General features: G+C 34.4%; 1 protein-coding gene across 2 annotated transcripts in view; it reads right to left on the reverse strand.

The window, feature by feature from the left end:
- Window positions 1-12,370, reverse strand: part of LOC128660597 (collagen alpha-1(XV) chain) — a 674,535-nt gene extending 662,165 nt beyond the window's left edge. For both annotated transcript variants that reach the window (XM_053714523.1, XM_053714522.1), the window contains exons 1-2: window positions 12,037-12,370; window positions 11,847-11,932 (exon numbers count right to left, since the gene is read on the reverse strand). In XM_053714523.1, coding sequence (XP_053570498.1) covers window positions 11,847-11,932; window positions 12,037-12,047 — 97 coding nt within the window. In that variant the 5' untranslated portion in view covers window positions 12,048-12,370. The remainder of the gene's footprint in view (window positions 1-11,846; window positions 11,933-12,036) is intronic.
- Window positions 12,371-13,835: the final 1,465 nt, after the last annotated feature.

Below are 13,835 nucleotides of genomic sequence, written 5' to 3' on the forward strand. Positions count from 1 at the left end.
TTAAGGCAGTACTGGAAAATAATGATGGCCACACAAAAAATTGACACTTTGGGCCCAATTTGGACATTTCCACTTAGGGGTGTACTCACTTTTGTTGCCAGAGGTTTAGACATTAATGGCTGTGTGTTGCGTTATTTTGAGGGGACAGCAAATTTACACTGTTATACAGGCCGTAAACTCACTACTTTACATTGTAGCAAAGTGTCATTTCTTCAGTGTTGTCACATGAAAAGATATAATAAAATATTTACAAAAATGTGAGGGGTGTATTCACTTTCGTGAGATACTGTATATAGATACTGATATGGTCTCACAGCACTTGTTTTCATGCTACAATTTTTCTTTCAGTGAGTGCACATTACTTTTGCAATCCAGTAACATCACTGTTTTTCTTCAAAAAATGTCTTCCTTTATTATGGGGACATGGAGTACAGGAACATAGCCAACAGCAGCTAAGTTTAGGACTTGTTCAAATGTTCAGCCCTTAAAGGGGCAGTTAACCTAAAAAAATAATGTTATATAATTCTGCACATAGTGCAGAATTATATAACATTATCTTTGCGCTAACTTTATACATCAAAATATTGCTGCAATATTTTATTATAATTTAGAATTTTACAGACCGCCACTCCTTGCTCTACTGAGTGGGTCTGTTTTTTTCTAAGCGTATCTGGGCACCCTGTCTACTCACAGCCAGCCCGATCGCACTACATTTAGTTCAATGGCGCGATCGGGCCGGCTGTGAGTAGACAGCATGCCCAAATGCGCTTTAAATTGTAAATTATAATAAAATTGTGCAGCAATATTTTGATGTATAAAGTTTGCGCAAAACATAATGTTATATAATTCTGCACTATGTGCAGAATTATATAACATTATTTTTTAGCTTTACTGCCCCTTTAATATATATATATATAATTCTATTTTTAGATTTGCTAATTTTTATCCTTGAGAATACTTAATGTCAGTTACGGGTACTTACTCTGTGACTATAATTTGCTCTGTGCCTCATTTATATCTAGAACTAGTCACAGCCAGGAGTTGTCCAGAGTCCACTGTCGGCGATACCTAATACCTACCTTCGTCTCTGGTCCTTTCTGATTGGACACTAACTCGAGTAGTGTGACAGTTTGCGCACATACCTGTGTGTTGAACTTTAACACTAATAAATTTGGAACTGAAAATATTGGAATGCTGCTTGCTATGGCCATATTTAGCATTTATTTGTAAAACAAATACTGTATAACCAACATATGCACATGCCTACATTATAAGAAGCTACTCCTGGCTGGTAACCAGGTCATAGAATAAGCACTGAGCTGTTGTTCGTTCCTGGCAGATTGCTTCTTTTTCTATGCCTACATTAGACCATATCTCCTTTTATGTCCCTTTAAGGTCATGAAATGTTTCCTTGTACACTGTGTTTTTTAGACAATGTAAAGTTTTCTGCATCCTCCTAAGAACAGCTCTTAATGTTATTAATGTACAAATGTTTTTAATGTACAAAATATTAAAAATGAGACGTAATTTAATTAGTGACCTCACTTTTTCTACTGCTAATACCTGTTCCTATAGAGCCAACATTATACTGCGCTACCTGGTGCTCTAATGCGCTATAACCACTGTAAAATCTGGAGATTTGCTGAGACTTTCTACCGATAAGTATATTGCGCTCTAAAGTGACTCTTCAAGGTAAATAAACTTTTTAACACCATCAACAACAGTTTTGCAGGGCCATTATAGTAAACGAATGAGAATGAGAGTGTGTAATCACTATCAAACTTGTAAATGGGTTAAACACATAGTTAAAATATCACTTGGGAGCCACAGACAACTGCTAGTTTAAAGAGGAAACAGCAGCTGATTGGGTCAGCGCCTGTCTCTGTCGGGGCCACCAGTTCTCTGGACTCCAGAGCAACACTTTATCTATGTGTTTGCAGGGTCGATAATGCTAAAATTGCAAGCTCTAACGAATGACAGCATGTGCTATTTTCACTATAATGGCCTTTTAAAACCAAAATAAAATTATGTTCATGCATTGAACAGGAAGTTAGCATTTAAATATTTAAATAAAGGATCACTGAGACAGAATTAAAGGGATATAAAATTCCAGTATCATAATAGGTTATACTTTGATGAAAAGCAATATCCTAGCTATGTTTTTCTATCTACATAACTGGCATCACTTGCATGCTTGCTGTGCTGATATCTTTGCTTAAAGAAACAATATACAACAGTTTTCATATAATTGCATGTAATATACACTACTATAAAGAAGAAAATACACAGGTGCTGATCTAAAAATCCAGTATAAAACCTTTTAAAAATGCACTTAGAAGCTCCAAGTTTAGCTCTGTTGATGAGGTAGTCTGGGACATCCAGTGAAAGGGGCTGGGAAAACAAGAATAGCAGACACTCCCTCCCTCTCCCTACTTCCCTGCATATGAAAAGACAGATTACATAAACAGGAGCAACCAGGAGTCTGTAAACTCGAGTATACATTTGACACTGTGGGGCTATGTTAGGAGTCTGTAAATGAGCATAATCTTATTAAAAAATAAGCAAAATGTTAGATTGTTACAAAACACTCCCAGATGGGCTATATAAATGTATCATCTACAAAACATTTATGCAAAGAAAAATCTAATGTACAATGTCCCTTTAATCCTTTGCTTATTGCTAATGTTCCTTGAAAGTTGCACAGACCAAAGCATAACTAGCAAATAGCACTCAAACATGTGCACTGGGACTGAAAACTCAGTTATGTATTGTATATGCATATTATTGTGCACAAGTATGTGTTTCACTTCAATGCCTCTTTAATATTCAACTAAAAATAAATTATGTAAAGATATTAATATGACATCAGTGTCTCCTTATCAATGGAAAGGAAATAAAACAAGGGTGACACTGCTTAGCTGCATACCTTCCATGCCGTGAATAAACTAGTTTGCTTTTTATGTTTGTCTTGGTTAAAAGCAGTTTATTTGTAGAAAACACAGACCTGTAATTTGTACACATACTACAATATGACGTCACTTGTCACACACATAAAAATTATGTTCTTTACACATGGTCCAGAAAGTGACTGACTTTTTTTTTCCGTGTGACCATAAATGGTTTATGTGCAACCTTCTGTTGTCATATTCGTTTTTGACTCATTCTTAATTTTTGTACCATAAAGCAAACTACTGTCAACTCAGGAACTGTGTGCAGTTAATTCCATGGGACAAACTGCTCAATGGGCAAGTACAAGCCAACTAATATAAAACAATATGACAAAAAAAAATCTGTACAGAAACAAAAACAAACCAATTGTAATACATTTTTTTAAAAGTATTAGTGTCAGCATTAACCCCTTTTCAGTGGGGTCTCTTATAGCACCTACAGTGGGGCTTTCCTGGCTTGGTTGAGTGCAGCCCCCTGTGGTCTAGTGAACATAACATTACAGTCCTTTCTAATTGTCACTCTCTCAAAATATATCAGAGATCCAGTTTCAGACTTGGGGCTCCATTTATGAAGCAGCAGACGTTGCTTCGGAGCCCTATCGTTTCAGGTTTGCCTGAAATGGAAATTAAAAAGCAGCGGTCATAAGACTGCCCCTCCTTAACTTTCTCCGCCACCTTTTAAGTGGTGGAGTGAAATCAACCTGATCCAATATGATCGGGATGATTGACAGCCGCTGCCAGGGGCCTATTGGCCGCCAGTGAGAAGGGGCGTCATTGCACAAGCATTTCACTAGAAGTGCTTGTGCAGTGTTAAATGCCGACAGTATGCGGCTATGGAGCCACCTTAATAATTTGTTCATCTGGAATTAAGACCCTTTTGATAGATGATAGCAGTGAGAGTTATGGAGGCCGATTTATCAAGTGTCGGGCGGACATGATCCGCTGTAGCGGCCCGACATAGCATACGCTGTCGGCATTTATCATTGCACAAGCATTTTGTGTGAAATGCTTGTGCAATGCCGACCCCTGCACATTCGTGGCCAAACGGCCGCTAGCAGTGATGATTGCTATCAGCCACCTCAGAGGTGGCGGATGAGTTAAGGAGCAACGGTCTTATGACCGTTGCTTCATAACTTTTGTTCCCGGCGGAAACTGCTGCATTCGCAGCATCATCAATCGGCCCCTTAGACTTGTAATTTGTTTTGTTTTTGTAGCAGGATGTAGTTAATATTTCTATTCAATAAAATGACCTTAATTAGAAAAATCAACAAATAGATACGTTGGCCATACAGCCCAATTGTTCAGAAAAAAAATATTGTGAAAATATATTCATCTGTTTTTTCACATAGAATATAGTTAGTTATCATCCTCGGAAATGATAGCATTCTTTAAAGGGACACTGAACCCAAATTTTTTCTTTCATGATTTAGATAGAGCATGCAATTTTAAGCAACTTTCCAATTTACTCCTATTATCAAATTGTCTTCATTCTCTTGGTATCTTTATTTGAAAAAGCAGGAATGTAAGCTTACAAGTTAACACATTTTTGGTTCAGACCACTGGACAGCGCCTGATTTGTGGGTATATTTAGCCACCAATCAGCAAGCTGTACCCAGGTGCTGAACCAAAGATGGGCCGGCTCGTAAGCTTATATTTCTGCTTTTTCAAATAAAGATCTCAAAAGAACAAAGAAAAATTAATAAAAGGAGTAAATTAAAAAGTTGCTTAAAATTGCATGCTCTGTCTGAATCATGGAAGAAAAAAAATCTGGTTCAGTATCCCTTTAAGTACATAATATTCACTAACGAATATTAACAACATTTTATAAAAGCAATGTTAGTTATGGGAAGGGGTCTCACTGAACTCTCTGCCATGTAGTGACATGCTTAATATGTTTAGCTTTCTGAGCATTTGTTTAGCCAGATATTGTTGTAGGTAGCGCAGTGAGTTTTACTGGCGTATTTTTATCCTGACCTGCTACTATATAGGCTGCTGAAAAAGTATTCTAAATAAAACACTGATGGAATTTTGTGTCTCTGATCATTCATCCTATTTCTTTACATTACAGGGGTGCTAACATACATGGCTAAAAGGCTAAATTCTTAAAATCAAGGGTTGTAGGCAGTTATATTGGGTTTCACAGCTTTATACTAACTTTGTCCTAATCAGTCACATTTTAGTTAAATGATTCAGATAGGGCATGCAATTTTAAACAACTTTCCAATTTGCTTTTATTATCAAATTTGCTTCACTCTTGGTATTCTTTGTGGAAAGCGAAACCTAGGTAGGCTCATATGCTAATTTCTAAGCCGTTGAACTGCCTCTTATCTCAGTGCATTTTGATTTTGTTTTATTTCTGACTGTTAGACACTGCTAGTTCATGTGTGTTATATAGATAACATTGTGCTCACTCCCGTGAAGTTACCTAGAAGTTAGCACTGATTGGCTAAAATGGTCTCTCAAAAGAACTGAGATAAGGGGCAGTCTGCAGAGGCTTAGAAACAAGATAATTACAGAAGTAAAAAGTGTATTAATATAACAGTGTTGGTTATGCAAAACTGGGGAATGGGTAATAAAGGGATTATATTTCTTTTTAAACAATACAAATTCTGGAATAGAATGTCCCTTTAAATCCCACTTCCACTTTTCTGTTCTTGTTCCTTATATATGCCATTTTACTCCACACTTTCACCTATATTTCCCTATTTTTTAGCAACTGCTGTAGTGGGCATCCTAGCACAATAATATAATACTCTAATAAGTTATTTCATCATTTATACTTTTACCTGCACCTAAGTGTTTAACCAATGCAAATGAGTTAAACTCTAGTAAAACTCAGGAACCACAATGCATTGCACCTTTTGAGCAGTATATAGCCATTGAGCCAAAAAGCAGCAGCATATGTGCGTAGCCACTAGTCGTTAGCCATTACCAGTTCAAATGCAGCAATACATTGTGGATCCTAAGTGGACTGTCTAGAGAAACAATCTGAGGCACAGACCCCAGTAAGATGTATAAACAGTAGCAGTCCTTCAGTGTGCCGGGTATGTCAAATTGAGAAGTAATAAAGAATCTGCCTAAAGAATTCAAGCCTATAGCAGCTCCAAAATACCCTAGAACAGCCACCTATTGACATCAATCCTTCATATTTTATGTGGTGGGGGATACCCAAAGAAGATATCTTTTAGCAGAGTAGAGAGATACTCTAGATATAGGATTCCATCCCCAGGTTATGATGACTCTGCCCATAGGGTTCCCTGACTCAGCACCCAGCCTTTCCATCCTGGACACAATCTGGGAAATATTTTCAAGGTATATTTGGACAAGGTTTAAGAAGGCTGCAAGATGAATTAATTAAAAACACAGTCTACATTAATAAATTAACATATTTTTCTTCAAGGGTATCCTATTTCACATCTGATTAGATATACTGTAGATATGTAGTCTGCAGGAGTGTTTAATAGGAGATGGTACAAAAAATAGAACAAGTCAGCTTTCTACAATCTAAATTGCTATTATGAAACGTGTCACATGGAAAAAAATGTGCATTTCTTAATCCAGTTTTTGCAAAGTTGGCAAATACTGATTCTTGGCAGTAACTGTTACATGCTTTGTACAGCTTGTAACATCTTTTGTTTCTTAAACCAGTGCTTGCTTCTGAGGTCTTTTTATGGAAGTCGTAGAATGATTTTTGCAGTATTTAAGACTCAGAATCCTGAGCTGCAAAATGTATTTCACAGCTACTGAAGTAGTTTTAGCTGTTGTAAATCCCTATTGCCATTGTGAGAGATTTCCTCATATTAACAGTACACAGCTCTGGTGGCATCAGATAAGTCTGCTGTGTGGAAAACAGCCCTAATAATTCCTTTAATTGTATTTATCTTATCCCATCATTATTACTCTCGCAAAATCTTTCATATGGAATATCATATCAAAATTTCAGGATACATTTGTTCATCAAATGTTGTCTGTCTCTGTTATTTAAAGGTTATTTAGGGACATAACATTTGTTTTATTTGGATAGTATATATCAACCATTTAAAACTCTCATGTTGTTAGAAAAATTTGAAAAGACTTTTGTATTTATATTATTATTTTTTTATTTTTTATTTTGGCCAGTTAATGTCAGCTATAAATGAGCTACTACACTGATCAAACAATCGTTGCATAGAATGTTGTAAGGGCAGGGTTCTAAAGTCTGGAGTATCCACTCTAACCTTTCCAAATACATTTTTGGTGGTAAATTACAGAAACAGGAAGCAAAATAAGTAATTGAATTACATTGTTTTACTCTGAATAATACTTTTTTTTGGGGGGGGGGGATTCAATTTTGAATTGAATGTACCTTCAACATATTTCTCTCTACTCATGCATTACTTAAAGGGACACTGAACCCCAATTTTTTGTTTCATGATTCAGATAGAGCATGTAATTTTAAGCACATTTCTAATTTACTCCTATTATCAATTTTTCTTTGTTCTCTTACTATGTTTATTTGAAAAAGAAGGCATCTAAGCTATTTGTTTGGTTCAGGACCATGGAAAGCAATTATTTATTGGTGGATGAAATTATCCACCAATCAGCAAGAACAACCCAGGTTGTTCACCAAAAATGGGCCGGCATCTAAACTTACATTCTTGCATTTCAAATAAAGATACCAAGAGAATGAAGAAAATTTGATAATAGGAGTAAATTAGAAAGTTGCTTAAAATTGCACGCTCTATCTGAATCACAAAAGAAAAAAATTGGGTTCAGTGTCCCTTTAACATGCATTACTATTCATATCACTTGGAACCTAATGCCTCAATGCGGCCTTCTACCTGAATTTGCAAGGACTCATAAAGATGGGCAGAAATATAAATGAGGAGGAATGAATAAGTGAATGAATGAAAAAACAAGGGGTAGGGGCAATGTACAGAAAGGGAGAATAAAAAGCAAGTTGTCAATACAACCGATGATGTAGATAGTAATAGAGATAATGAGTGAAATTGGAAGGTGATTTTTTTATAGGAAATGATCAGTGAAAAAACATAATAACTTCTTTCTAACAAAAAAAGTAAAACTGGCAAAATATAAATTTGGTTTTCAAGACAACAAATTTATATCTCTCTAAAATAAATAATTTTATAAGTTTACTCAATGTTAGACAGATTGCATTGAATTTCTAACAATACTTCCCAGAAAATAAGGACATTGTTTATCATTTACTTTGAGATATTTACATTGTTTTCTTAACATCCCTAATAGTTTTGGCCTACACTTAATTTTAACTTCAAAATATTAGCAAATTGTTTTTAAATGAATGTTCTAAATAAAAAAAAAAAATCATGCTATTACAGCATATAACTTTTGCTCTGTTGACCTTTACAAACTATGGCCTAGCTTATAAATTGAGCGCAAATGATTAGCAGAGATATGTTTATATAGTTTTAACCTATTAGAAAAAGATGTCAAGGGGGCTGTTTTATAAAAAGTCATACAACTTTTTTACAAATCATTTGTAATCATCTTGCATACTGCGTTCTGTACACTTTCTTCCTATTGCAGCCAGTTATGTTTAAGGCAGCAATAGTGGGTACAATAGTTAGTGATAAAATAATTGATTACGAGTAGTTTAAAAAAATCATGGAATATCTAATTGACCCACACTTAGCAGAACAAATGTCTTATATGGGGTCCTGAACAAACTGGTTGCAGAGAGGTCTACATGGCATTTTGTGTCTATTTGAGCCACTATGGTATACATAACATTAGAAAAATTACCTTGTTGAAAAATGCTGTCTGTTCCATGGTAATTACTATGAGGAAACTAGTGCCAATATTTTCATTAGTCATGGAAGAACAATAAACAACCATTTAAAGGGACATTAAACACTAAATAAATGCTAGATAGAATAATGCATTCAAAGAAAAGATTAGTCTGAGAATAACATGTAGATGTATTTTTAAAGTTTTATTAGCTGTTTAAATATTGACAAAATAAGTGTAAAATGTTAGTGCCTAAAAAACTATGGGAGCTGCCATGTTGTAACTTAGGTTACCTTCTCTGTTGTGGCCAATAAGGGACAGTTATATATAGGTCACTAGAGTGTGCAGCCAATGGCTGTCTGGAATATAACAGTGTTCTGCACTTCTATTTCTAACAGGAACTGAAAAGCTCACAATTTCAGAATGGAATTACAGGAACAGGGAACAAAATAAATAATGAAAGTATATTGTAGAAGTTTTTTTATATATATATATACGGTTTATCATTCTATATTACCATCTCAAAGTGGTTAATGTCCCTTTAATTGTCACAAGAATAGTTTAATAATCACTGTGTAGCTCAGTGTTTTTTTAACTTCAGTCCTCAGGGCATAATAAAGTGCCAGATTTTCATGATGCACTGGTGAAATAATCAACCAATGGGTGAGAGCAGGTTAGTAACCATGGCCACTGATCATTTAATCATTCTCCTAAATTCTACTTCAGATATCATTAAATCTGGACCATTAGTGTGCCCTGAGGACTGGAGTTGAAAAACACTGGTACAGCTTTTTTTTTAATGCAGAGATATGTGTATATCCCTGTGCTCACTGGTGCACAGAGCAGTGTTTTTCAGCTCCAGTCCACAGGGCACACAAAGAAGCCAGATTTTCATGATATCTGAACTACAGCACATGTGAAATAATCAGTTTAGTAACCATGGTAATAACCTGCTCTTACCAGAAGATTTAGGCTGACCATATTGCCGCTTTAAGAAGGAACACATATGAAAAATACATATGTGAGGGTTCTTATACAAAACCATTTCTTTAAACAGCCCTGACATATGTATTTTTCATATGTGTCCCTTTTTAAAGCGGCAATATGGTAAGCCTAAGAAGATTACTTATTAGAAGTTTATTTCACACATGCACTAGTTTAGATACCATGAAAATCTGGCCTGTTTGTGTGCCCTAAGAACTGGAGTTGAAAAACATTGGCATAAATTAGCAAGCAATAAGTTTCTGTATCCATGCAATGGGCTTGCACACAACGTACTGATGAAATGATAAATACATGTTAAAGAAAAGAGTCTTACTGACACTGTACTATTGACTTCCAAACACAATAACTTCATTTATTATAGTTACTAATTAATAAATGTAAAAATGAAACACAAAAAACGATTTCAGCTTAATGTAGCAAGAATGCATAAAACGTAACATATAACTATGTATAGTTCACTGAGGACTTTATATGAACATCTCATTCAAATTTTTTCCATCTCAGATGAAGTGTGATTGTTATTAAACCAATCTTTCTGCAGAGATCACTGCATTATTTGCCAAGACATATATAAGTGCACTAGTTTGACAAAGCTCTGGACTACGTGTCACATGACCCAGTATGAAATATTGGTACAAAATCTGCAACTGTAAGACATCTAAAAAATTCAGTATTCCTACAATATTCATACATTTACAGTCACATAACTTAAACAGGAGCACATACTATTAAAAATATTAAGAACTCGAAAAATTGAGAATTTAGGGTATTAGTGTACCAGATTCAAACCTTTGCAATTTAGTGTATCAGATTATCCAATTTAAAGAGACATTAAACACTAAATAAATGCTAGATAGAATGATACATTCAAAGAAAAGATTAGTCTGAGAATAGCATGTAGATTTATTTTTTAAATTTTCATTAGCTGTTTAAATATTGACAAAATAAGTGTAAAGTTTTAGTGTCTATAAAACAATGGGAGCTGCCATATTGTAACTTAGGTTACCTTCTGTGCTGTGGCCAATTAAGGAGAGGTATATATAGGTCACTAGAGTGTGCAGCCAATGGCTTTGTGGAATATAACAGTGCTCTGCATTTCCATTTCTAAGAGGAACTGAAAAGCTCATCATTTCTGAATGGAATTACAGGTAAATTGGACAAAATAGGTAATGAAAGTATATTGCAGATTTTTTTTATAAATAGGATTTATAATGTTATTTTACCATCTCAAAGTGTTTAATGTCTTTTTGAAGTACCTAGTCAGATACATTTAGATAATTTTATTATCAGTATATTAGCTCTACTAATAAACACCATTTTTTTTTTTTTTTGCTTTCATACAAAAATTATGACTCTTTAAAGGGATATTCCAGCCAAAATTGAAAACCACATGGGTGCATTTCAGTATTGAATATAAACATTTTTGTAATATACATGCATTAGCAAAAATGCTTCTAATAAAAGCTATAGCTGTTTCAAAAGTGTATTTAAGTATGCACCGTGCACCAGCATTTTAAACACAACACTTGTTTTTTTTAACACTAAAACAGTGATAACTATTACTAGAAGCATTTTTGCTAATACATGTACAGTGCAAAGATGTTTCTATTCAAAGATGTAATTAATCTATGTGCATTTACATTTTGACTGGAATTTCCCTTTAAATCCAGTATCATTCATTTAATTAATTATGTCTGCACAGTTACAGTGTAAATCTTAGTGCATTTAAATTCACTCACTGAATAAGTGAATATACTAACAGTATTAGCCCAATTGCCTGTGCCTAGCTTTGCAATATCAGTTCATTTACATCAGCCCAAAGAGGTTTTAGATTCACACAAAAAAATGATTGAGACTCTGTACAGTTTTATATTGTAGTAATTGTAGAAATAGTGTTTCATATCCAAAACGTTCCTTCTGCTACATTTTATTCCACCTTAGCCCTTTTCAAACCTAGAAATGATACTATTTTGACACTGTATAATTTAACACATTTAAAAAAAAGTGTCAACAAGATAAACAAAATGTATATATACATTACAACATTGTTCTATCAACAAGTTCAAAGGCAATAACAATATCCTACTTTCAGGTATGACCACCTGCACTCACAGACTGATGAAAAACTTTCAAGGGTTCACTTACCTTCTAAGAACTGAGCACCAACAATGAATGGAAAGATCAAGCCAAACAATGTAAAGTATAATTGTCTCCAGGGTTTCTGCAAATGCCTAAGCCAAGGAATACAGATAATGAAAATACAGTTTAGAATACCTAGAAATCTGCAAATACAGCTGTTCAGGAAAATCAATAAACAAACTATTTAGTTTCTTACCTAGAATCCATCTTTGAAGAGGGTCAAGGAAAAATAAATCTTCAGAGGGAAACCATGAAAATAAAACAATAGGATGAACAAGCACAATAAATATTAAAAAAAAGTTAAAGTGTGCAGCTTTCTCTCTGCTTTCCAGAGCAGAGTGAAACAAAGGCAGCTCTGAGGTTCCTTAGTGACTCACTGAAATCAGGACTCCCAGCACTGAAATCTGATTCCTTACAGTCTCTTCTTAGACCACCGCCTAAAGTTACATATCCCGCTCCTCATCTTATTAGCACAGATCAGCCTTTCCTCCCACCTTATGCCCAGACATCATAACCTACTTCTTAACACCAAACTATGATATTCTCTAACACACACATCACACCCCTCCCTCACTTACTGTGCCCTCTATCCTTCCACTCAGATCGACCTGACCTCAAACATCCCCCAGTCTAATATACATTGCAAGCATTATACTTGTGCTAAAGGGAATGTTCTGTTATAACACATATTTTCCATACAGTTAATCTGGGGAGAAGTGTAATATAAACAATCTTTAGTTAATGTCAATAGATGTTCACAGTTACTGCAGTTTAAGTAGCATGGACTACAGAATTACTTTGAAGACTTAAGTAGAGCTACTGTAGTCAATATACTTATCAATAACTCTGGTCTACTGCAAAAAGATAGATGATAGATTGATTGATTGATTGTTTGATGCATATAGATATATTATATATGAATGATATATATAGATATATAGATCGATAGATAATAGATATATGATAGATAGAAAGATAGATAGATAGATGATAGATAGATGACAGATAGACAGATAATAGGTACATAGCTAGCTAGATAGATAGATAAAGATAGATAGATAGAAGAAAGAAAGACAGAAAGAAAAAGAAGGAAAGAAAAAAGAAAGATGATAGATTAGATGATAATAGATAGATGGATGAAAGGTAGATGTAAGGTCCATCTGTTGATAGATTAGATAGAGTGATATAGATAGATGAAAGACTATAGATGTGGATAGATGGATAGATATACAGATTGATTGATACATACATACATATATAATAGATAATTTCATAATAGAGATATAAATAATTAGATAAATACATAGACAGATGTTGATAGATAATAATCGCCTATAATTAAATATATAAAAGAGTAGTACTTCATCATGAGACACTATCTTATTTACCCTTTTTGACTTCAAATAGTTTTCCCAAGAAACAAAAATCTACTTTAAAGATGCTCATTATTAGTTTTTAAAGAGATATTGAACTGTGAAACCATTTCCCCTTTAAAGAGATAGAAAAGTCAAAATTTAAATGTGCATATAAAAAGAATAATTTTTGCAATAAACTACAATTAGCACAAATGCTTCTAGTAAAAGTTATTACAGTTTTTTAAATGGCATACACACATATGCTGTGAGGGCATTTGCACCAGTATTCAAACACCAGACCTTCTCTGAGAGTCAGCAGTGGCTTCTGCATTACACAAATTAAACCTTCACAGGCACAATACACACCACCCCCAGCTCTCTAAACTTGAATACTGATGCATGGGCCCAAACAGCATATGTTCGTATGCCGCTGAAAAACAGTAATCGTTTTTACTAGAAGCTTTTATGCTAATGAGAGTATATTGCAAAAATGCTTTTATTTAAAATTCAAAATCAACTATACACATTTTAGTTTTCACTTTTCTATCTCTTAAATGGGTTCCCAATGCACATTTTCCCTTTAAACAAATTTTTAATGCCATAACCCTAACTCTAGCACTAACCCTAGCCATAACCCTAA

The sequence above is a fragment of the Bombina bombina genome, chromosome 5 (genome assembly GCF_027579735.1).
Source record: "Bombina bombina isolate aBomBom1 chromosome 5, aBomBom1.pri, whole genome shotgun sequence".
Taxonomy (NCBI): Eukaryota; Metazoa; Chordata; class Amphibia; order Anura; family Bombinatoridae; genus Bombina; species Bombina bombina.